A 23,162-nucleotide genomic window follows, 5' to 3' on the forward strand; every position below is an offset into this window, starting at 1 on the left:
GACCATATTGTTATTGTAAATATGTGTCAATATAATGTAAGCGAAGAGAGAGCCTTTGATGTAACTGGATCACTGTAAATCCATCCTTCAAAAACATTAACCTTAGCCTGATGACAGCAAGTGATTCCGCCTTTAAGACCAGTGAGGTCTGATCATGGTCTGCACTATTAGCCATTCTGTCAGTAAGTTTTCAGTGAACACCCCTTCCAATAAAAAATGGTATTGCCCAAACTGAATGATGGGCTAGTCCATTTTCAAAATTTAGCAGGCTAAGGGTTAAGGAGAGTAGTCACAGAAAGAAGAGTGGGACACAACAATGAGTATTCAATCCAGCAAATTCAATGCATACAGTTAATAATTCAAATGAGCCGTGCCATGAGAAAACCAACATACTGGGTTTGCGACCAGCATGGATCCAGACCAGCCTGCGCATCTGCGCAGTCTGGTCAGGCTCCATGCTGTTCGCTAACAGTTTCTCCAATTCCAATAGGCTTTAAAAGCGAACAGCATGGAGCCTGACCAGACTGCGCGGATGCGCAGGCTGGTCTGGATCCATGCTGGTCGCACACCCACTATGTTGGTTTTCCCATGGCACGGCTCAAATTAATTTATCAGTTATGCTAATCTGTTATTCAGCTAATGTTTCAATAAATCAATGTTTGCAGACAGACTGGCAAGATTTGTTTGGAATAAACTGATACTTAGAGTAAAACTGCTGAAAATATGACTGCACCTTTTGTAACTTTCACCTCTGTGCACGGCTTCTGAGTACTTTAGACTGTCACAAGACACACAGTATCAGAAGTGACAACAATCGGAGATTTAGTGTGACACAATCATCTCCTGTTTCTGTCTCGGAACAAAAAATTACAGCCATATATCACACCATGATGTAATCTAAAATGACAGGATCACAAGAAGTGAATGTCTCCTCCCTCCATACCCATCCATCAACCTAGCAAGTATGTGTCCAACAATTCGTGACCAATTCGCAGCTTCTCTCATTATTACACATGACAAGAGTCCGCTACCTCGTTACCATGCAAATTAAATAAATCGAAAAGTCTAAGGAATCCCACTGATCAATATCAAATGAATTGGAAAGGAAATGATGAGGAGTGTGTTTCCATTTCAAGATGAGGATGCTATCTGTGGAATATTAAAGAGATTTAAGACAAATGAAGTTACAGTCGCAGTCAATTGCAAGATGTTTCATTATTATTATTATTATTATTATATACCACATTTATATAGCACTCTTTTCATATAAAAATACGTTCAAAAGTGCTTTACATAAAAAACATTTATATAATGTTCAATAAAAAAATGGGAATTGAACTATTATAGAAGAAATTAAAATTACATTACGGTAATAAGATACCAAGCATTTTAAATTGGAAGGTAGGCAGATCAAAACATGAAACAAAAATACAATATCATAAAACATTAACTGACCTATCAAAGACACAGGTCAGAGCAGAATAGAACAGAAGATATCTTACATTTTGAACAGACGGAATTAAACGGTATGATGTCTGCGAAATGCATCACAGCATGCAAACCGTCCCGGATGATTGGGTCAATCCCCACCCAAACGGTCCGGAGAACATCCATGATACATCCCACAGAAAAAAAAAAAACACCGCCAACATTATTCTGTCACACTGGAGTTCTTAATTAAAGTAATTAATTGGCCGGCAAAGTACCTACATTATAAATCAGGTAATCAGTGAGATGTTAGTTGCCAAAGAATTGTATGAAATAATGCGTCTTTAGCGCTTTTTTGAAACTTTGCACGGTCTTGCACTCTCTTATGCCAGATGGGAGGGCATTCCATAACCTCGCAGCAGCTGTCTGAAAGCTCCTGTCACCAAATCGTATTGTTCGACATTTGGGCACCACTAGTTTTAATGCATTATTCTGCGATCTCAGATTTCTGGATGGTGTATATATGGTGTATATATTTCATTTAGATATGAACAGGACTATAGCTACAATAATCATGTGTACCGGACAGAATTTATGAGACATAATATTGACACACCTCTTGAGGCAACCAAAATACAAACAATTCACTGGCTTTTATTAACAGGTGGAGAACAACACTTAAAATAAGGAGGCAGTTGGTTCAAGTTCCAGGCAAGGCTGGGTGCAGCAAAGTGAGGCATAATTATGTTTTCTGTGAAGACTGCATCTAAGGTCATTTGCTCCTCCACCTCAGAATCATGTGGGAAAGTTGTCAATTACTTGCAGAGAACATGTCGATACGTGTAAGGAACCCAGGAACGCTGAAGTAAGGACAACTGACTGCTGTACTAAACTGAAATACAGTTCAAAGTGGTGATTTGCTAAAGTAAGCCAACACTTCACATGGTAACACTTAACCTGACATGTTGTACATGATTACAACGAAAAGGTCATATTCCGAAAAGATCATATTCCGTTGCCAACCATGAAGCACTGAACCAAACCTACACAAATTTCACACCTAAAGATACAGATACACCCATCCTGATCTAATACCAACTGCTTCAACTTTCCTAGATTACAATTTAACAAAAGTAAGAAACAAACAGCCAAGTGAGACTATGTGTGGGAAGATGAAACCGGGAGATCCTAAATAAAACCAAACATCTATAAAGTAGAACAGATCTGAAACCCTAGTTACAACATACGAAATCTCACTAAAGTCTTATCTCATGACAAACAAATGAGATCTTATTTACTGGTGAAGACTGTGTTTAATAAATCTGTTAGGTGTTTAAAAATTAATCATGATCAAGTGATACATGATTTCCCCAAATAATTACTTGTTACAATTCTACTGTCTATTATTTTTTCGATACGCTTTAAGATTCTTAGATGAAAATCTGATATTACATTTATCTAGCTTGCCTGAGAAAAATATCAGACAATAGAATATTTGTAAATTGATGGTTAGACCGGAAAAAATGTAAATAAAATTTTCATGAACAACAACCTGTGTGTTCTTTGTTTTGTTGGGTTTTTTCGTCACATAACAAAATGCATGTCATATTGTGACTTTCCTTTTATAGCAGAGGAAAACTGCAGGTGCATATCCCAGCATAATTTCTGGTCTGGGCGGGCAACTGGGTAGAACCATCGACCTTTCATAAGCTAGCTGGATGGCTTCCCCACACAAAAGAATTCCATACCTTTAAGCAAGCTGTGAGCCATCTTTACAACGCAGCCAAGCTCCAAACAAATGTGATTGATTTTCTAATCCTTGTTCTGATTCATGCTTGCATTTAAAATTCAATAAGAGAAGACAGTGTATAAAACGCATGAAGCCAAAAGATGAACCTTTAACGAAGTGGTGGGTATTAAATCTAGATTTTCTTCCCTTATTAGCGTATTTATTACCCGATTCAGGGACATATCAAACAGATTGCACCAAGTTCATTAGTTCAATCAAGTTCTGTCTTAAGTTCAGGTTTTCAGCCTTTTACAGGCTTTTATAGTTTCTGAAGATCTGTGTGTGTGTGGCGGAGAAGAGGGGAGAAGGGATGAAAGACAGAAGGGAAAACAATAGCGTAAAAAAAGAACTTACTCTTTATGAAACACCTTTCACTTACTTCAAATGTTGTCATGTTTGTTAGAGAAACTGGTTACTATGACATAATTAACTTTTGTTGGGGACCAATTTACTTGATAATAGAATTGTAGGATGATAGGATGATAGCTGCCATCCTACTATTGCTACCCTACCATCCTACCATCATGATCCTACTATCCTGCATTTTTTATATTGCATTTTTACTAGGTGATGGTAGGATGAACAAAACAATATTTCGTAAAAATCAACAGATTGAAACTGTAAATTTAAATTAATATAACTCTATTTTTATTACTGCATTTCTGCTTTTGATTATTTTAAATCTTAGTTTAAAGGTATATATAAGTTTATTTATGTATAAATGTTATGCTTAAATATCAAAACGTGATGGTAGAATGACAGATAGTAGGGTTGTGATAGTAGGATATTTTGGTAGTAATTTTGTCAACCTATCATTGCTTTCTTACCATCCTACTATCACCCTCCTATTATCATTGCACTTTGATAATTAAGAGATGGGCCATGATAGGATATGAACAAAACAGTATTCCATACCATTTTCTGTGGATTTTGTATTGTTTCAATCATCAAAATCAAATCTTAACAAACAAGAAAAGTCCTATATATTATTTTTACACCTGCCAAATAAAGAAGAAACTCATGAATAACCATGGACTTGGATGATCAAACAGGAGCAACAATTTATTGTCAATGTGTCAACAATTTATTGTCGATGTGTAGAAGACAACTACTAAGAGCAAGAGAATGAATCTGATGTCACAAACAGCTGACAAAATTTATGTCCCTGCAGTGCCCTTTCCTGGGATGTTGACAATACAGCTTGACATTAGTGCAGTTTCACTGGAATCAACATTTTAAAGTTAAGCTGTGACAGGAAGTGTTTCTGACAGAACAAGTAACAGACAGATCAATTACTAAAGCCTCCCTTCAGAAATACACAAGTCTTAAATTGTTCCCATTCACACACTACTGGATTATCACTCAAATCCCATCTTCAGACAGGATTCAAAACCACTAGGCAAGTATATTAACTCCACCTACCAGCCATAGAGAATCCTATATTGTACTTACATAGGCCTGTTTTCAAGTATAAGCGCCGTAGTTGACATCACTTCAATATCTTCCTTCTTCGACCGGTTTGTTGCTTGCTGCTCTTCACGATGTTTTGCCTGAAAAACATGTTGTCATGGTCTTCAAGTTAGTACATGTGAATACTGTGAAATTATCTAATTTTGCTGGCACTGAATTTCGTGATTTTGGCCAAAGTGACTATTTTGTGCAAATACAAATTCATCAATTTTTGAAGGCAACCTTGAAGGACTTGGGGTTTAATTTCGTGGATTGACAGAACCACTAAATCCACAAAAATAAATCACCAGGAATATTAATGATTTCACAGTATATGCTTTATTAATCTTCTACACTTTCTTTAACATTATCAGACATCCACAATGCAGCTGGCATAAAAGTCAAGTATATTTATTTCATCTTATCTTCATGGAGCTTTCACTAAGAAAACCAGGCCATGAAGGAGAGACAGACTATACATTTAATCCAAAGGATGTCGAACATCAATACAATAATCAGCTAAATAGTAAAATTACTTAGATAAATCTGTAAAAGTAATAGTTCCGCTAAAAGTTTACATCTCAATAGACTAATATCCTGCAAAAAATGTCCACAAACCAATCTGTTGTCTAATAAAAATACAAAGCACAAACCCTGAGAAGAATACAGACACAAACACTTCAGTCTTTCTACCATTAAATAAACTACTAAATAACATATACAAGTATGTTTTTGTTATCTTTCTACTCTGACCACAGCAGCAAAAGGAAGTTTTTAAAGCATCTTTGTATTACATAATACACTTAAAACAATAGGAAGTAACCTTTCATTGTCTACTTGATTAAGTTAATGCTTAATGTGTTATGATTGTTATCAACATACTTTGTACTCGTTCTGAATTTGATCCGGATTCTTTGATGACACATGTTTAGGAGGAATTTTACCAAACAGTTTCCATCCCTGATCTTCACTATCACTGCCGTCTTTGGACTTCCGAGAGAATATACCCCTGAAAAATACACAAATAGATACAGCAAACTCCAGAACATTGTAACAGATCATCTGCAATGATACCTAAAAGTTCAAAAGGCAGGGATGGTATTGGGCTAACGTGCCTGCAATAATTATAAAACTTATATGAATGATACTAAGTCTTCTTTTATCTTCCTTATACTGATACTTGCTCAAAGCAGGGGACTTCTTTAATGGTGACGGACTGTTTGAATGGTGACTAGGATCAAAGAACTATAAAATACACAGAATGGCAACTTGGGATAATCCCGCGTTATCTCGTGTTAGCGTGTTATCTTATTTCAAAGCGTTTGCCGACTTGATCAGTCATGATCAAATCAACAGACGCTTACTGAAGTATAAAACTGGTGGTACGCCCGGCACGTAATAAACCAATTTGAGTCCTTTTTCAAACGAAAACTGTTGCTTTCTCAGACTTTCAATCATAAATTTATTCCTTCCCCGTGTAGAAAATACTAATAACATTAAAAATACACCATAATCATGATAAACAAATGATCCGAAACTAACCTTATTTCAAAGCGTTTGCTGACTTGATCAATCATGATCAACAGACGCTTACAACGAGATCTCATTCAGTTGTCACGGGATGTTGGCGAGATTTGCTCTATATGCCTTTCAAGTTGCCGATCTGTTTATTTTATAGCTCTTTGCTAGGATTTATGATTATAAAGAGGTGGGTTTCATATATGAACCATTAAAATCCTGGTACTCACTAAGCTCTAAAAGATACTATTAAACACTGCTGCAAACAGATATAGATCCTCCAAACATTTACACATATATGTTAATACATTGAAAACCTGCTTCACTGCATGTTTAAATATTTCTAAAGGCAGTAAGCCTAAAACATTATTTCTCATTATAACTCACATCAATTCTTCCCACCTCAAACAATTCATGCATTTCTGCACAGTTTTTCAATTACATCATCCTCCAGCAAAGAAAATGCAGTGAAATGTGCAAAATCTAGATATCAATTATATTTGATTAAAAATAAATCTTAGCATATTTTTAAACCAGATTCATGTATTTTTTTATAACTTTAGAGGAATTTTTTTTATAACTTTAGGAAATGTTTAATACAAAAGAAAAAATATTAAAGTAATCCTGTATGCTTCTGGAATTTATTTCCTACATAAACACCTTTTAGACAATAGAATATGTAGAAAACGTTCAATGGCAATTATAAAGATATGGAGCTACTTGACCTCAAATTATGACCTTCACTTTGGGACCTAGTGACCTTTTACCTCAAATTGTGACCTTGACTTTGAGAACTAGTGACCTTTTACCTCCAAGTGTGACCTTGATCTTGGACCTAGGGCCCTTGGTTGTCTGCTTTACACACTGTCCTGATGAGGTAGCCCACAGGATTTGTACCTTAACCCTTAACGTGCTATATTTCTGTAATGGACTGGTCCATCTTTCAATTTGGACAGTACCACTTATTACTCAGAGGGGTTTTCACTGAAAATTTACTGACTGAATAGCGAACAGTGCAGACCATGATCAGACTGCACGGATGTGCAGGCTGATCTTGGTCTGCACTGGTCGCAAAGGCAGAATCATCTGCCGCCAGCAGGCTAAGGGTTAACCTATCTGACCATCAATTTGTAATAACATGTCTAAATAAAATAATCAAGAAAACTGTTGAGTCTATTGATAAGACCTTTCAGCAACCATAGGACCAAGTGAAATGTAATTACCACGCCTGAAATAACTTCATTTGTAGGTCAGTCAAATTAAAGATAATCCATATATTCACAACTTATTTAAAATATTGTACTCATATATACTAATCAATTATTCATTCTCCTGGTTAAACTAATACAGAGACTGGGTACATTCACTGGACTTTGGCTAGCAATATCACTCTCATGTGACTGTATTTACTAAAATAAACTTTAACACTTTTTATGCCACTTTGAAATCTCTACATTAAAAAGTTCACTTATGCTGATAACTGAAGTACACAAAAGGAAAATAAGAGCACCGCATACGGGTGACATCACTCGTCTGCAAGTGACGGTCAGTATATAAGAAAAGTGCTATAGTTCAGAAATACAAAAGGGTCCATAATTCTGACAAATGCAGGTTAGAGTTATGGTTCTTAGCCTACTTAGTTATCTAATGATGATAAACAAGTGTGCATAGTTTCGAAGCTGCAGCTCATACAGTTTCTGAGAAAAGATGGACTTAAAGAAAAAATTTCTAAGTACAAGAAGGGCTATGATTCTGACAAAATGCAAACAGAGTTATGGTTCTTGGCCTACACAGTCACCTATTGATGATAAATAAGTGTGCAAAGTTTCAAAGCTGTAGCTCTTATACTTTTTGTAAGGTCTCCAGAACACCAAAGACATCATCATGTGGAAAATCTGGTGGGCCACTTCCTAGAGAACTGTAAGGTCACCAGAACACCAAAGAACATCAGGTGGAAAATCTGGTGGGCCACTTCCAGTAAGATTGTAAGGTCACCAGAACACCAAAGACATCATAAAACCATACCAGTAAGTAATAAAGCTAATTCAATATTTGCAAGTCAAATAAAAATTGCATCTACTTCATCTCAGAAACAGTTATTAGACACAGTATGGTAAATTACACATAATACTATAATTATATTAATGATAGTGTATAAAGTTTATCTTTAAAAGGATGACAACCAATTTCTTGTCTTGCAATAATTACATATATATACTAAGATAAACTTGATACCAGACATTTCAGCTAATTCCTAGCTATACAAAACAAGAGATCACAGAGTGATCTTGGCGCCCACCAATGTGCCATTTTTGAGTGTTCCAAATTTCAAGACTTATTGACTACCTCAAGGTCAAATTTCATTTCTGTACACAACACTGTGCATGTGGTCCAAATTCAAAAGCTGTAGCTTGAGAAATGTGAAAGTAGGTCACTAGGTCAATGTCAAGGTCAAAGTTTGTTTCGGTACACAATCCTATGCATGTGGTCCAAATTTGAAGCCTGTAGCTACAGAAATGAGAAAGTAGGTCACTAGGTCAATCTTAAGGTCAAAGTTCATTTCGGTACATAAAACTATGCAAGTGATCCAAATTTGAAGGCTGTAGCTTGAGAAATGTAAAAGTAGGTCACTAGGTCAAAATCAAGGTCAAATTCTATTTCGGAATACAAAACTATGCATGTGGTCCAAATTTGAAGCCTGTACCTTCAAAAATGTGAAAGTAGGTCACTAGGTCAATGTAAAGGTCTAAGTTCATTTCAGTACACAAAACTATGCATGTGGTCCAAATTTGAAGGCTTTAGCTTGAGAAATGTAAAAGCAGGTTACTAGGTCAAAATCAAGGTCAAATTTTATTTCGGAATACAAAACTATGCATGTGGTCCAAATTTGAAGCCTGTACCTTAAAAATGTGAAAGTAGAACACTAGGTCAATGTAAAGGTCAAAGTTCATTTCGGTACACAAAACTATGCATGTGGTCCAAATTTGAAGGCGATAGCTTGAGAAATGTAAAAGTAGGTCACTAGGTCAAAATCATGGTCAAATTTTATTTCGGAATACAAAACTATGCATGTGGTCCAAATTTGAAGCCTGTACCTTAAAAATGTGAAAGTAGGTCACTAGGTCAATGTGAAGGTCAAAGTTTTTTTCGGTACACAAAACTATGCATGTGGTCCAAATTTGAAGGCTGTAGCTTGAGAAATATGGAAGTAGGTCACTAGGCCAAAATCAATGCCAAATTTCATTCTGAAACATGGAACTATGCATATGGTCCAAATTTGACACCTGTACCTTCAAAAATGCGAAAGTAGGTCACTAGGTCAAAATCATGGTCAAAGATTTTTCCAGTGCACAAAACTATGCATGTGGTCCAAATCTGAAGGCTGTAGCTACATAAATGTGAAAGTAGGTCACTAGGTCAAAATCAAGGTCAACTCATGTCAAAATTCATCTTGCCACTCAAAAATATACATGTTGTCCAAATTTGAAGGCTGTAGCTACAGAAATGTGAAAGTAGGTCACTAGGTCAAAATCAAGGTCAACTCATGTCAAGGTTCATCTTGCCACTCAAAAATATACATGTGGTCCAAATTTGAATGTTGTAGTTATTGACAAGAACATTTTAAAAGCTTTTCCCTATATAAGTCTATATGAACCATGTGACCCCTGGGGCGGGGCCATTTTTGACCCTAGGGCGATAATTTGAACAAACTTGGTAGAGAACCACTAGATGATGCTACATTACAAGTATCAAAGCCTTAGGCTTTGTGGTTTGGACAAGAAGATTTTCAAAGTTTTTCCTTATGTAAGTCTATGTAAACCATGACCCCCAGGGTGGGGCCATATTTGACCCTAGGGGTATAATATGAACAATCTTAGTTGAAGACCACTAGATGATGTCACATACAAAATATCAACGCTCTAGGCCCTGTGGTTTTGGACAAGGGGTTATTCAAAGTTTTTCCCTATATAAGTCATTATAAACTATGTGACCCCCAGGGCGGGGCCATATTTGACCCCAGAGAAATAATTTGAATCATCTTGGTAGAGGACCACTAGATGATGCTTCAAACCAAATATCAAAGCCCTAGGCTCTGTGGTTTTGGATAAGAAGGTTTTCTAAGTTTTTCCCTATATAAATCTATGTAAAATATAGAAATAAACAAAGGGCCATAACTCACTCATAAATTGTTGAACCACTCTGATTTTCAGGGGGACACAACTAGGGTACCAATACATCATTCTGACAAAGTTTGGTCAAAATCCCCTTAGTAGTTTCTGAGGAGATGCGATAACGAGAAATTGTTAACGGACGGACGGACGGACGGACGGACGGACTGACGGACGGACGGACGGAATGACGGACGGACGGACGGACCACGGACGCAGAGTGATTTTAATAGCCCACCATCTCATGATGGTGGGCTAAAAAGCTGTTTTCTCAAATACCTGACTCTTGCAATGAAGTAGGCTAGACAAAACAAGAAATGTTAAAGACAGTGTGGCCCTTCCATCTAATACTTAGTTATGTACTAAAGCTTCTGCAACATTTTCTAAGCAGAAAAAGGGGCATAGTTTTGACCAAATGTAAGTCAGAGTAATGAAACTTGCCAGAAGAGGTCATCTCATTATGCCAGACAGGTGGAGAATCTGAAAACGTTTTAAAATTGACTGCAAAATGTGGTCTCTATCGTATTCACAAGAAATTGTGGGCAAATGACGCCGATGGACAATGGGCCATCACAGGTGAGCTAAAAACGGTCTGTAGATAGGTACCTTATACTGGTACGAAAAAACTGCAAAATTATATTAACATCACTGTCGATCACAGTGTCAATCCATAAAATCCTCGACTATTTCTGTGTCCCAAAGGTTGGACTATTTTTTAAGTCCCAAGGGTTGTACTGTCATAGTGTCCCAAAGCTTGTTCTATCTTTGTCTGCCAAAGGTTCTACAAGTCATGTACTTTATAGACTGTATGAGGCGACAGTCTAATGGTAACATACTCAACTGTCAATCTAGAGGTCCAGGGTTTGAATCCCAGTCCAGGCACTGTAAATTTCACAGATTGCTCTTGAATGTCTCCCAAATACCTAACAAGCCAGTACAAGTTCTTCCCAGGCTTCAGTTCTATACATAGGGTGTTTTAAAGAACCAGTCTATTTGCAAAGAGTTACACTAAGTTAGCCAGACAGGCCTGTATCTTATGGATTTCCCATTCTCTGTTTTTTTTGGGGGGTGGGGCCGGCTTTCTCTCACTATGTCCCTCTGGTAAGATCGCTGTGTCTGTACTAGTAGAGGATGAATTTGGCACCCTGAGTGGCTGCCTTTGTGCTATGTAAAGCACCTCTGAATATGTTTATCATGAAAAAAAGGGCACTACATAACCAAGTACATAAAACACAACCATTATCAAAGAAAAATATAGAAAAAATAAAATCTAATTTATCTTCTTAATGACCTAGTTTTACAAGGATGGTTACAACAGTTCATATAATTTTCTAAATTTCATCCTATTTTTTTCTGCAGTTCATGTTCAATTTGGGCTTTACAAATTCAAGGCTAAACATTATATATATATAGTGGCATTTGAGTAGATAAATATAAACACATTTATTTTATATCAAGAAAATATTATGATTCTGTTTACTGACAGATTATTGAAATTGTAGGAAGGATGTTTATCCATAAGTTATAAGTGGAAGTGTTTATATTTATCTTCTCAACATTATGTGTTCTTGAAAGATTTTGCATATTTTTTAACTTTTACGCTACTAAATTTCTAAAATGGACTGGTCTATCATTCAGCTTGTGCTATCTGAAGGGGTTTTCAATGAAAATTTTCTCACAGCAGCGAACATTGCAGACCATGATCAGTGCAGACATTTCCGTTCAGGCACTGGTCGCAAAGGCAGAATCACTTGCCGCCAGCACGCTAAAGGTAACACAAGTCGAAAGATTTCCTGTGGCCAGAAATTATACAGACCAGAAATTGTTATGTATATATGTGTGACCACTCATGCTAAAAAGTAACTTATGGGTGAATAACGTGCTTTTTTACAATACCATTACGCTTTAATGTAAGAAATATTACTCCATTCTACACAGAATTTACAAGTAGATCTATGAAATATGTATTTCTTAATTCTGAAAGTTATTGTTTTGAGCAAAAATAACTAGCTATATTTCCCTTTCATGTAACTTTTAGCTCAACCTGTCACAATCCTTGACTATTGAAATACTGTACTAGAGCCTTCACAAATGTGATTCATGCCTTCACCTGGACTTCGCTGACGACACAGGACCATAATCCAGGAAAAAGAAGAGCAATTAACACAAAAACTCTTATGCACAACAAGGTATCAATATTGATCATTGCTGAAAGTTTGAATAAAATATATGAAATCATGAATGAGGAATTCAGGTCACAAACACTTCTCTGTAGATCATATAGAGTGCCAGATATATTGCAAAAACGGCGTTCCATAAATGCGATAAGCCAATCGCAAATCGGGAAAAAGTCACATGAAATCACCCAGTCCCCATGTGCTACACTACTTGTTGCATTCCAATAGGCCGCAGGTAATAAGGAATGGAAATTTAACTTCAGTCTTGTTCTAAAGTTTCTTATCACTTGCTGTTCTCTTTGACCTGGATGATATAGACCAGAATCTGATGCAGACAAAAACACTATTTACATCAACAAGCAGCAAGGAGTCTTGTGTTTAGTTCCAATGCGTTACAGCTTTTTTTACTTTTTTTAAACAAAAGATAGAAAAATATGTCTACTATTTGTTTTTGTTTTGGTTTTATCAACAGTATTTCAGTTATATTCTGATCATCTATTAGTGTTTCATGATTACATCATTTATGTATGTTTTTAACAAAAATTTACTTCAAGACGCCACTGAATATCTTTGCATAAGAAGTTTGATGAGCCAACAATAACTATGCTTATTTTATCACTCCAGTAAAAAATAATGCAATAATAAGGTAGATAGATATTTTTTTCTCCTTATCATACTGGCTAAGGTAAACAAATCTGGCATGTTTAATATATATTTTTATATGTAAACTTTTTTTTCTTTTCTTTACAAGGCTACACTACACAACATGTTCATTAAGTGGATGAAAACGGAACATCTATCTCCGCAAACATTACTGCAAACATGCCTCGACCTCAACTTCAAAATGAAAATTAAAAGCTACAATCTCACTAAAATCTTGACAATGTAAATGCTAATCAAAGCGCAGTAAAGTGCACATCATCAAATTATCTTGGACACATATATATTAGATTCAAACTGTAATCTAAATTGTAACCGACTTTCTGAAGGAAAGTAGAAATACTTCTCTTTATTTTGAGAGAGAAATAATTATGTCTTACTAAACATCTTTGGAAAAAAGATATACTCCTAGGAAAAGAAAACACCCTTTAATTTTCAAAGAGGGAGGGAAGTGGGAGGGGAAAGGGTCATATTTAAATGGGGAACTGTGGTATAACCCTTTTTCCACACTGTATTACCTTTAGTTCTAACTACATAATTATATTGAAAGAATATAATAAATGAAATGTAAGATTTTCACAAAAAGCTGCCTACAGAACATCAAATAATTTAATGCAACTGCCCACAGAAAAGTTAGTATTGAGGAACTGCAAAGAAATCTATGTCCCCAAATAACCTAGACTGAAGTATTTGTTATATAGGAGACGGGGTGACCACTGACCATGTAAAGACATCAATTAGTCGTCATTACCTAAGGGCTTACATACCTCAAATTATCACTTTATGACTGTCACCACACAAAAAATGTCAGTTTAACATCATATATGGTATATTCTATACATTTTTCTCCCACTCTATACATTCAACAAATCCTGATAACAGGCAAGGGTGTATCTAATTACATATCATTTGAAGCACCCAGGATAGAAAAAGATGCCAGATAAAATATTTGAATGTCATTTTCTATATGAGCCTGATTAAAATGAATGCTTTATTTATTACAATAAAATGAATGCTTTATTTATTACAATTACTCATGACAACATTTTTTGACAACATTTTTTATGAGTAAGAACAAGAACCCACTGTGCTTAAATTATTAGGATTTCAAAGTAAGTTTTGTTTTTGTAAAATGTTTCAAAATGTTTGCAAATATTTCATTTTGTACATGTTTAACATGGAAATTTATACATAAAATTCCTTCAGAAATTTTTTCTTCCTACTCAATTTGCATTACCTATATCTGGTCAAACCATAACATTTCACACAGAGAGTAAGGTTAAGTAAAATGGCATAACACTTAAAACCGAGGGAAAGGTTAAGTAACTTTTCAGGACGGACTAAATATAAATACAAATACATGTACTTCAAAACTGCATTTTTCTTTTCGTTATAAGAAAAGCCTGAAAAATCTCTGTGGGTAATAAATAAACCACTTTACATGAACCAGGAAGATAAAATAATATCTATGTATAGGTACAGGTATTGTTGACATTATTAAGTAAGATCATAAATTTAGAATTGTGTCTCAATCTAAAAAGGGTAGTTTAAAAAATAATAGTGTCTTTCATGTAAAAATAACAAAATATTCAGAAGTCAAAATTTAAACAAGAAACGCGACAATGCCATGAAACCAGGTTTTCAACACTTTTCATAAGAATAAAAAAGTATACTGAATCACAGTGCACCACTTTAAAGCACAACCCTAACCCTAACCCTATTTTTAGTAACAATGACCTTGACCTTGATCCCAGAAACCCCAAAATCAATCCCAAGCTACAACTTTATATAAGTTTTCTATACACTAAGTTTCATCATGATAGCTCATTCCTAAGTTAAGTTATTGACCGGAAACCCTTTTTCTATTTTAAGTAACAGTGACCTTGACCTTGACCCAAGAAACCCCAAAATCAATCCCAGCCTTTGTCTTGATACATACATACCAAGTTTTATTCAAATATCTTTACCGAAACAAAAGTTATAGACCGGAAACACCAGTTTGACGCCGCCGCCCATCCGCCCACCCGCCCGACCAACGACATACCCCAATCTAATAACTCAACGAAAACCTGGTTAAAAAAGCTGTCTATAAGACAGGGCACTCGGCTATTCAACAATTTCTTTGCAGTACAAAAGCCGTAATGCTGTCTAGTAGTTAAGGTGTTGGCTGCTCAACCCAGAGGTCCTGGTTCGACCGGAGGTCATGGCCACAACTTTTCACATATTATGACAACAGAACTGGATTTCCTTGATGATTAAAACAAGCTTGATGCCTCATCACAATCAAGCTAACCTGTACTAACTTAGTAATGTATGTTTGATGAAATGGATGCCTTGCAGAAGTGTCAATCTAATTTAACAGTAAGTTGCATGCATAACTTTAACCCAATTTTCCATTTCTAAAAAGGCTAATAATTCCAATCACAGTCAATCAAGCGTAACAAAACTTGGGTAATGTAAGAAGGAAGGTCTGATGACTTGGAAGTCTTGTGTAAAGTTCCAATCCAAAATTTATACAAAGCAGCTGTAACTTAACTACAGTTTGATAGTTTGCTGCATGAGAAACTTTAAACCAAATGTTCTAACATGGAAATAAAGGGCCATAACTTCATTAAATGAAACCAAAAGTTACCTAACTTGGTTATATGAGTAAGTTTGATGAATTGGAAGCATTGCGCATTGTGGAAACTTTCAATCAATTAGATACAGTGGTTACTACTATACAGCTTGATAGCTGCATGCAAAACCTGAATGGAATTTTCTTTGACAAGAAAGGGCATTTTATTTTAATTTACAATAAATTCAACCAGAAGTTACCTTACATAGATATTTTCCTTGATCAATTTAATAGGAAGCCTTCTGTGATTTTTCAATGCAATATATGCAATGGTTAACCACTCAGGCAAGTAGAATAGTTTTATCCTTCAAACAGTCAAGCTAAAGTACAATCTTAACTTCTGCAGAAATAGTTGTTCTCAATGAATTTCATTCCCAAATCTATCATTTCATTTAAGTCACATTTTTATGATGTGTATGCTTCAGGTTTTCAACAGTCAATAAATTTTTATCATTAATGATTATTACTCAGGTTGAATAATTTCAAGCATTTCACTGAATTTGTCTTTAAATGTAAATAAATGCAATCTACATGAGCCGTAAATGTCAACGATAAAAATTCATTAACTATGCGAATAACATTTTTTCTAAGGTCAATGAGCTACTGGCTTCTAAAACAGATTTAAAAGGGTAAAAATTCATAATCAGATTAATCTTAAAATGATTGGAAAGCTCTATAGATTTAGATCAATTAACACCAGTTAGGTCAACTCCCGGTAGACAGTACATCAGTAGCAGAGTCTAGTGAGGGTAGACAGTACATCAGTAGCAGAGTCTAGTGAGGGTAGACAGTACATCAGTAGCAGAGTCTAGTGAGTTCACTGTACTCTAAATGAGGTTATATGACACTAAATATGATACTGACTGATAAAGACATCAATAGGATTGTGACAGGTCAACAGTGCACGGATCATTATTATTATCCAAATGTCAATATAATCAATAAATTCCACTCATAATGTGAGAAACCAAACGGTAATTAAAATAGGTGCATAACCAGGCATTTTATGTACAAACTTATGATTTGAAAAATTACGCAAAGATTTGCTGAGCTATTATTGTGAACACTGACTTCTTGCAAAGTTTGCCTTCCTAGGATAATACCTCATACACGTACATGTAATAAACTGACAGCTAGCTGTGTGTGGGTGGTTCAACCCTGTACAAACAATAAAGCATAGAGGTGCAGCTGTGATTGTGCTCCACCTAAAATATTGGGTGGTACAGTACTTTGTACTACCTAGAATCCAACAAGAACAAATCCAAGAAGTTTAAGGTCTAAGGTCTAACCTTAAGCCATTGTTCTGACCTACTCTAAATACATTCACCAATCTTTAAACATTTTTTGTTTTTGTCTTCCAAGAAAAATAATTTCTGGATTCCAGACAGATTTGAAAGGTCAACAGATATACAGAGCTAACTGGACAGACCTATGCTATTATCCAGTAACAGAAAAATAAGTGCATGTAGGAAATATTGCTATAATATTACTGAAAAAAAAATGTTATCTGAAAGGATAACAGGGAGCTGCATCATATAATCATTTACAGAATCACATGAAAATTATAGCATTCTATGTATTTTGGACAGCTATACATATTTATATGCCATACATGTTATTACTGTTCTGTGGAAATGTTAGGACTATTTCGGGGGCAATTGTTTACTGTTGCTTGTAGGCATATGGCATTAAGAGAATCTGAACCATATTGTTCGCTCTGGGGCTCTAAAATCGCCCAAAAACATGTTTGTAACTTGTGGTTCACTGCAAAAAGACTAATTTAATAGCATGTTTTACTGACTAGTGAACATAATTCTATTCAAAAAGTAGCTGAATGTTTAAAAATTTTGTTATCAACGAAAAGATCAAATGTTTTGAGCTGAACCTTTTAACACTTTAAAAGAAATTTTATGGCCAGTGAATTCACAATCATGTTAGAGAACAATAATTATTCCACTCTTTATCATGAAAGAAGGGGAAATATAACAAGAGATCACAGAGTGATCTTGGCGCCCACCAATGTGCCATTTTTGAGTGTTCCAAATTTCAAGACTTACTGACTAGCTCTTGGTCAAATTTCATTTTCGTACACAACACTTTGCATGTGGTCCAAATTCGAAAGCTGAAGCTTGAGAAATGTGAAAGTAGGTCACTAGATCAATTTCAAGGAGGAAATGTGAAAGTAGGTCACTAGGTCAAAATCAAGGTCAAATTACACTTCAGAACACAAATTTATGCATGTGGTCCAAATTTAAAGCCTGTACCTTCAAAAATGTGGAAGTAGGTCACTAGGTCAATGTCAAGGTCAAAGTTTGTTTCGGTACACAATCCTATGCATGTGGTCTAAATTTGTAGCCTGTAGCTACAGAAATGTGAAAGTAGGTCACTAGGTCAATCTTAAGGTCAAAGTTCATTTCGGTACACAAAACTATGCATGTGGTCCAAATTTGAAGGCTGTAGCTCGAGAAATGTGAAAGTAGGTCACTAGGTCAAAATCAAGGTCAAATTTTATTTCGGAACACAGAACTATGCATGTGTTCCAAATTTGAAGCCTGTACCTTCAAAAATGTGAAAGTAGGTCACTAGGTCAATGTAAAGGTCAAAGTTTGTTTCGGTACACAAAACTATGCATGTGGTCCAAATTTGAAGGCTGTAGCTTGAGAAATGTGAAAGTAGGTCAGTAGGTCAAAATCAAGGTCAAATTCCAATTCGGAACACAAAACTATGCGTGTGGTCCAAATTTGAAGCCTGTACCTTCAAAAATGTGAAAGTAGGTCACTAGGTCAAAGTCAAGGTCAAATTTTTTTTCAGTGCACAAAACTATGCAAGTGGTCCAAATTTGAAGGCTGTAGCTACAGAAATGTGAAAGTAGGTCACTAGGTCAAAATCAAGGTCAACTCATGTCAAGGTTTATCTTGCCACTCAAAACCATACATGTGGTCCAAATTTGAATGTTGTAGGTTATTGACAAGAAGATTTTAAAAGCTTTTCCCTATATAAGTCTATATGAACCATGTGACCCCCCAGGGCGGGGCCATATTTGACCCTAGGGGGATAATTTGAACAAACTTGGTAGAGAACCACTAGATGATGCTACATTACAAATGCCAAAGCCCTAGGCTTTGTGGTTTGGACAAGAAGATTTTCAACGTTTTTCCCTATGTAAGTCTATGTAAACCATGTGACCCCCAGGGCGGAGCCATATTTGACCCTAGGGGGATAATTTGAACAATCTTAGTAGAAGACCACTAGATGATGTCATATACAAAATATCAAAGCCCTAGGCCCTGTGGTTTTGAACAAGAGGTTTTTCAAAGTTTTTCCCTATATAAGTCTATATAAACCATGTGACCCCCAGGGCGGGGCCATATTAGACCCCAAGGAAATATTTTGAATCATCTTGGTAGAGGACCACTAGATGATGCTTCATACCAAATATCAAAGCCCTAGGCTCTGTGGTTTTGGACAAGAAGATTTTCAAAGTTTTTCCCTATATAAATCTATGTAAATTACAGAAATAAACAAAGGCCCATAACTTACTTAAAAATTTTTGAACCAGTCTGATTTTCAGGGGGACACAACTAGGGTACCAATACATCATTCTGACAAAGTTTGGTCAAAATCCCCCATGTAGTTTCTGAGGAGATGCGATAACGAGAAATTGTTAACGGACGGAAGGACGGACGGACGGAAGGACGACGGACCACGGACGCAGAGTGATTTGAATAGCCCACCATCTGATGATGGTGGGCTAAAAATACTGTTTCTCTGTAGTTAAAAGAATGTTTCAATTTTGCTATTGTTGCAAGTTAACAAGCCCTCTATTATCCTACAAACAGATCAAGTTTCTCATAGTTTACACCTGGTTCATCAGGTAAACTTTGATTCACCTATCATGAAAACCAGACTCGTTGTACAGAGAAAAATGTTCATGCTATGTGATACCATCATTATGAATCATCCTAACCTAGGGTAATAAAATTCTGCAGACATTTACTATTGGAACAATTTTTATAAAGTGTACAGTCATGTACTACCATTATTCACTGTCTAGTGCTAAAATCATTTGCTGACTTAATTTTCTTAAGGCTAGAATGTAATGTGCAGATAAACAGACTTTTTCCTGAATGCAAATATGTGAAATAACAGAACTCTGTAAAAACATTAGACTGGCATCAGTCGTTAGAGTCATTACATGTAAAGCACTTGGCCATAAAATCCTCTCTGATACCACTTTCTCATAAAATTTACAATATCTCTAGCCTCTGTCTCTGTTGAGATAAGCCACAGTAAAAGGGAGCTACAGAAAATTTGATATATATTTTTAAAAAAAATGAATAAATAAATGGGAAATGTTTAATCTCAACAGACTGTGTAAGTCTATAAAAACATATATGAGACCAGAACTATATAATGTGTGTCAATTCTTATTTGAAGAGTATTTTCACACAGCAAATTGTGTTTGTATGGAGAAACTAAAAAAAAATTCAAAAATATAATCTAGATCTACAATATAGTTTAATTTCTTTATCATCTAGTGCTATTTCAAAATTACTACGTCTCAATTGGCTAAAATTTCTTTATACGTTAAAGCCAAACAGGAAGGGTATTTACTGAAATATACAGATAAACGCCAATAGATAACAATATAAAATCAGGAAGCACTTGTCATACAGCAGATTCTTTAGAAACTTAATTTATCATAGTACATTGAAAGCAACAAAGGACTTGGGTTTTTATTTTACATTTGGTACATTGGTAAGTCTGAGTTTTTTTTTGTAAAACATAAAGGAATAAAAAAGTGCTTATCTCATACAGTTTTATCACACGAAAAAAAAAAAAAGATATAAATTTTTAACATTGCAGACTAAATTGATTTGGGTTCTTCACATCCCTATATTGTGAAAAATATACCTGTTCAAACCATAACATTAAATTTTGTAAGCCTAAAATGGTCTAAATCTTTGATTAAATGGTTAGTGGTTTTTACTGGTATTCTTATTCACCTATATATGAAAACTGTACAAAATTATATCTTTTTACAGTTTCAAGAAAAGCAGACCTGAAGGAAACAAAAAAAAAAAAAGAAGACAGAAACAATTTTTTTTAGCACAAGTGAAGCAACAAACAGGGAAATAATTCTGATAAAATGCCAGAGGGTTAGAGCTCTTACTTACACATCTAATGTTGATAAACATGTGTACCAAGTTTCAATGCTATATCGCTCACATCATTCCCCTCCCCCCCGCCCCCCTAAAAAAAAGTTAAACTGAATATCAGATGAGCTAAAAATCTGTAAAGAATTACCTTGACAAAAATCCAGATATTCCTTTTCTCTTTGGTTTCGAGTATTTATCTTCAAAGCCACTGTCTTGTGATGGATTCTTTCCTCTTTCAAATGAATTTCTTGAGTGTAAGTTAATTTCCATAAATCCCCCATCCCCAGTGTCAATACAATGCCCAGTACCTTCCCCATCATCAAGAGATGCTGCGGATATAGAAAAGTCAGTGCCTGTACTCAAACTTGAAAGACTAGAAGCATCTGTGAAAGTTCGCAATAAAGAATCATTGGTACATGTCCTAGGAAAATTGCACACAAAATCTGAATTATCACAAGAGTTTCCATCTGGGTCTCTTATCCTAATAAGACACTCAGTTTCATTCACACTTGAATTATCATCTAAGTTCCCCGGTGACAAAAACTGAATGCTATGCACCGAACTAGAATCTGACATTTTTACTGGTGAACTATTACTCCTTACAATACCACTTGTATCATTACTTTTATATCCTGAGGACTCAGTTTCACTTTCATCAATTTTTCCATTTCTGCTAGACTCTGCAGAGTCACTTATAGCAGTCTGTGTATCTGTTTTCTTAGTGGCTACTAACTGTTGTGTGGTAGGAATGTAAACGAGATGAAGATCTAAGCTATCAAGTACTGCTGACATCCGTTGCTTTTCATCTTTCATTGTAACGTGAACATCCTGTGTAAGTGATGTAGGGGAAATGAGTAATCCTGATGTCACTTTAGTTGTTGACATAGTTACCATGTTGTTACTATGAGCAATTACTGAATCTGAATGGGATTCAAAAAGATGTCTCGGTTTCTGGAATTCTGCTTTCAGGCCAGATTCTTCATTCTGTTCTTTAGGAAGATGCCTAGAAGTAGAATCTGCACTATCAATTAATGTTTCAGTTGACAAACATAAAGAATCTGTCTGTTCAACAGAATTGTCAGACATGTAATGCACTTCAGCCTCTTGGTGTGATAAACTGGATGAACCATTACATTCTGTATCTTGTCTTGTTTCAGACAGTAGGTAGCTATTACCTTCCTCAACATTTTCAACATCTTGTGCTGAAATTTCTTTTAATCTTGCTTTCAATGAATCAACATCATCATTATTATTAAAAATACTGACAGTCACTATTTCTTCTTCATTTTCAATATTACCAACTCTCGACATTCCTTCTGATGAAATGTATCCACTCATTTTAGATCTCATACTTTACAACCAAAATACTATATAGTAGCGTTGCCATTTAAAAATGCACCACCTTAGCACAGGTAAATAAAATCATATCCAATGTTATTGACCTTTTCGGCATGATAAAATTAAAATAAATTTCATTGTATCGCCAAATATTTATCCAAACAGAACATTTAAATAAGGGCCATAATGCATACTATTTTTCTGTTTGTTATTTATTGCATTCACCATTCAATAGAATGAGTATCTGCATATTTTCAGATCAAAATAACTCCCATCCGACGGCTACCTCGGCCATATTGGATATGCAAATTAGGGGGTGGAGAAAATGGTAGTGAATAGTTATTTATTGATTATGAGCAGAATATTACATTGTATCGTGCAGGAATTGTTTTATATGATTAAAATTCTTTATACGTCCGAAATATTCATATTCCATCAAACAATCTCCTAAAACTGAAAGCAAACTAAAATAATATTAAAATGCAGGTACTATTCATAACTATTTACCCAGTTTTTAACCCAACGATTTTTATTTCAACTCAATAAACTATATCAACCCAAAGATTTAAAGAATGTAACCTAAAAATTGCTATTAGTCCATAAAACACTACTGAGGGAAACTAGACACATTCTACTCTTGTTTTCATTTCTCATTCTAGTTTTACTAATAGTTTACATTAAATTTTGGAACAGCTCGAAAGCCATGTACACAGAGTGGGGCAATGTACACCTAATCCAGTCCAGTTTAACATCTCTACATCTACATCTTTCACCCAACCGTTGATTTCCGACTATCACTGGACGATATGATTAAGCTTGGACCAACTTATTTTCATAATAATCACGCAGCAGACTTTT

General features: G+C 35.3%; 1 protein-coding gene across 2 annotated transcripts in view; it reads right to left on the reverse strand.

Annotated features, from left to right (window-relative positions):
- LOC123547225 (TBC1 domain family member 12-like) overlaps nucleotides 1-22,703 on the reverse strand; it is a 54,609-nt gene extending 31,906 nt beyond the window's left edge. For both annotated transcript variants that reach the window (XR_008372439.1, XM_045334152.2), the window contains exons 1-3: nucleotides 21,115-22,703; nucleotides 5,549-5,675; nucleotides 4,670-4,767 (exon numbers count right to left, since the gene is read on the reverse strand). Coding sequence is in view for 1 of the 2 variants with exons in the window: in XM_045334152.2 (XP_045190087.1) it covers nucleotides 4,670-4,767; nucleotides 5,549-5,675; nucleotides 21,115-22,316 (1,427 nt within the window). In the remaining variant the exon portion in view is untranslated. The remainder of the gene's footprint in view (nucleotides 1-4,669; nucleotides 4,768-5,548; nucleotides 5,676-21,114) is intronic.
- Between the last annotated feature and the right edge of the window lie 459 nt (nucleotides 22,704-23,162).

The sequence above is a fragment of the Mercenaria mercenaria genome, chromosome 9 (assembly GCF_021730395.1).
Source record: "Mercenaria mercenaria strain notata chromosome 9, MADL_Memer_1, whole genome shotgun sequence".
Taxonomy (NCBI): Eukaryota; Metazoa; Mollusca; class Bivalvia; order Venerida; family Veneridae; genus Mercenaria; species Mercenaria mercenaria.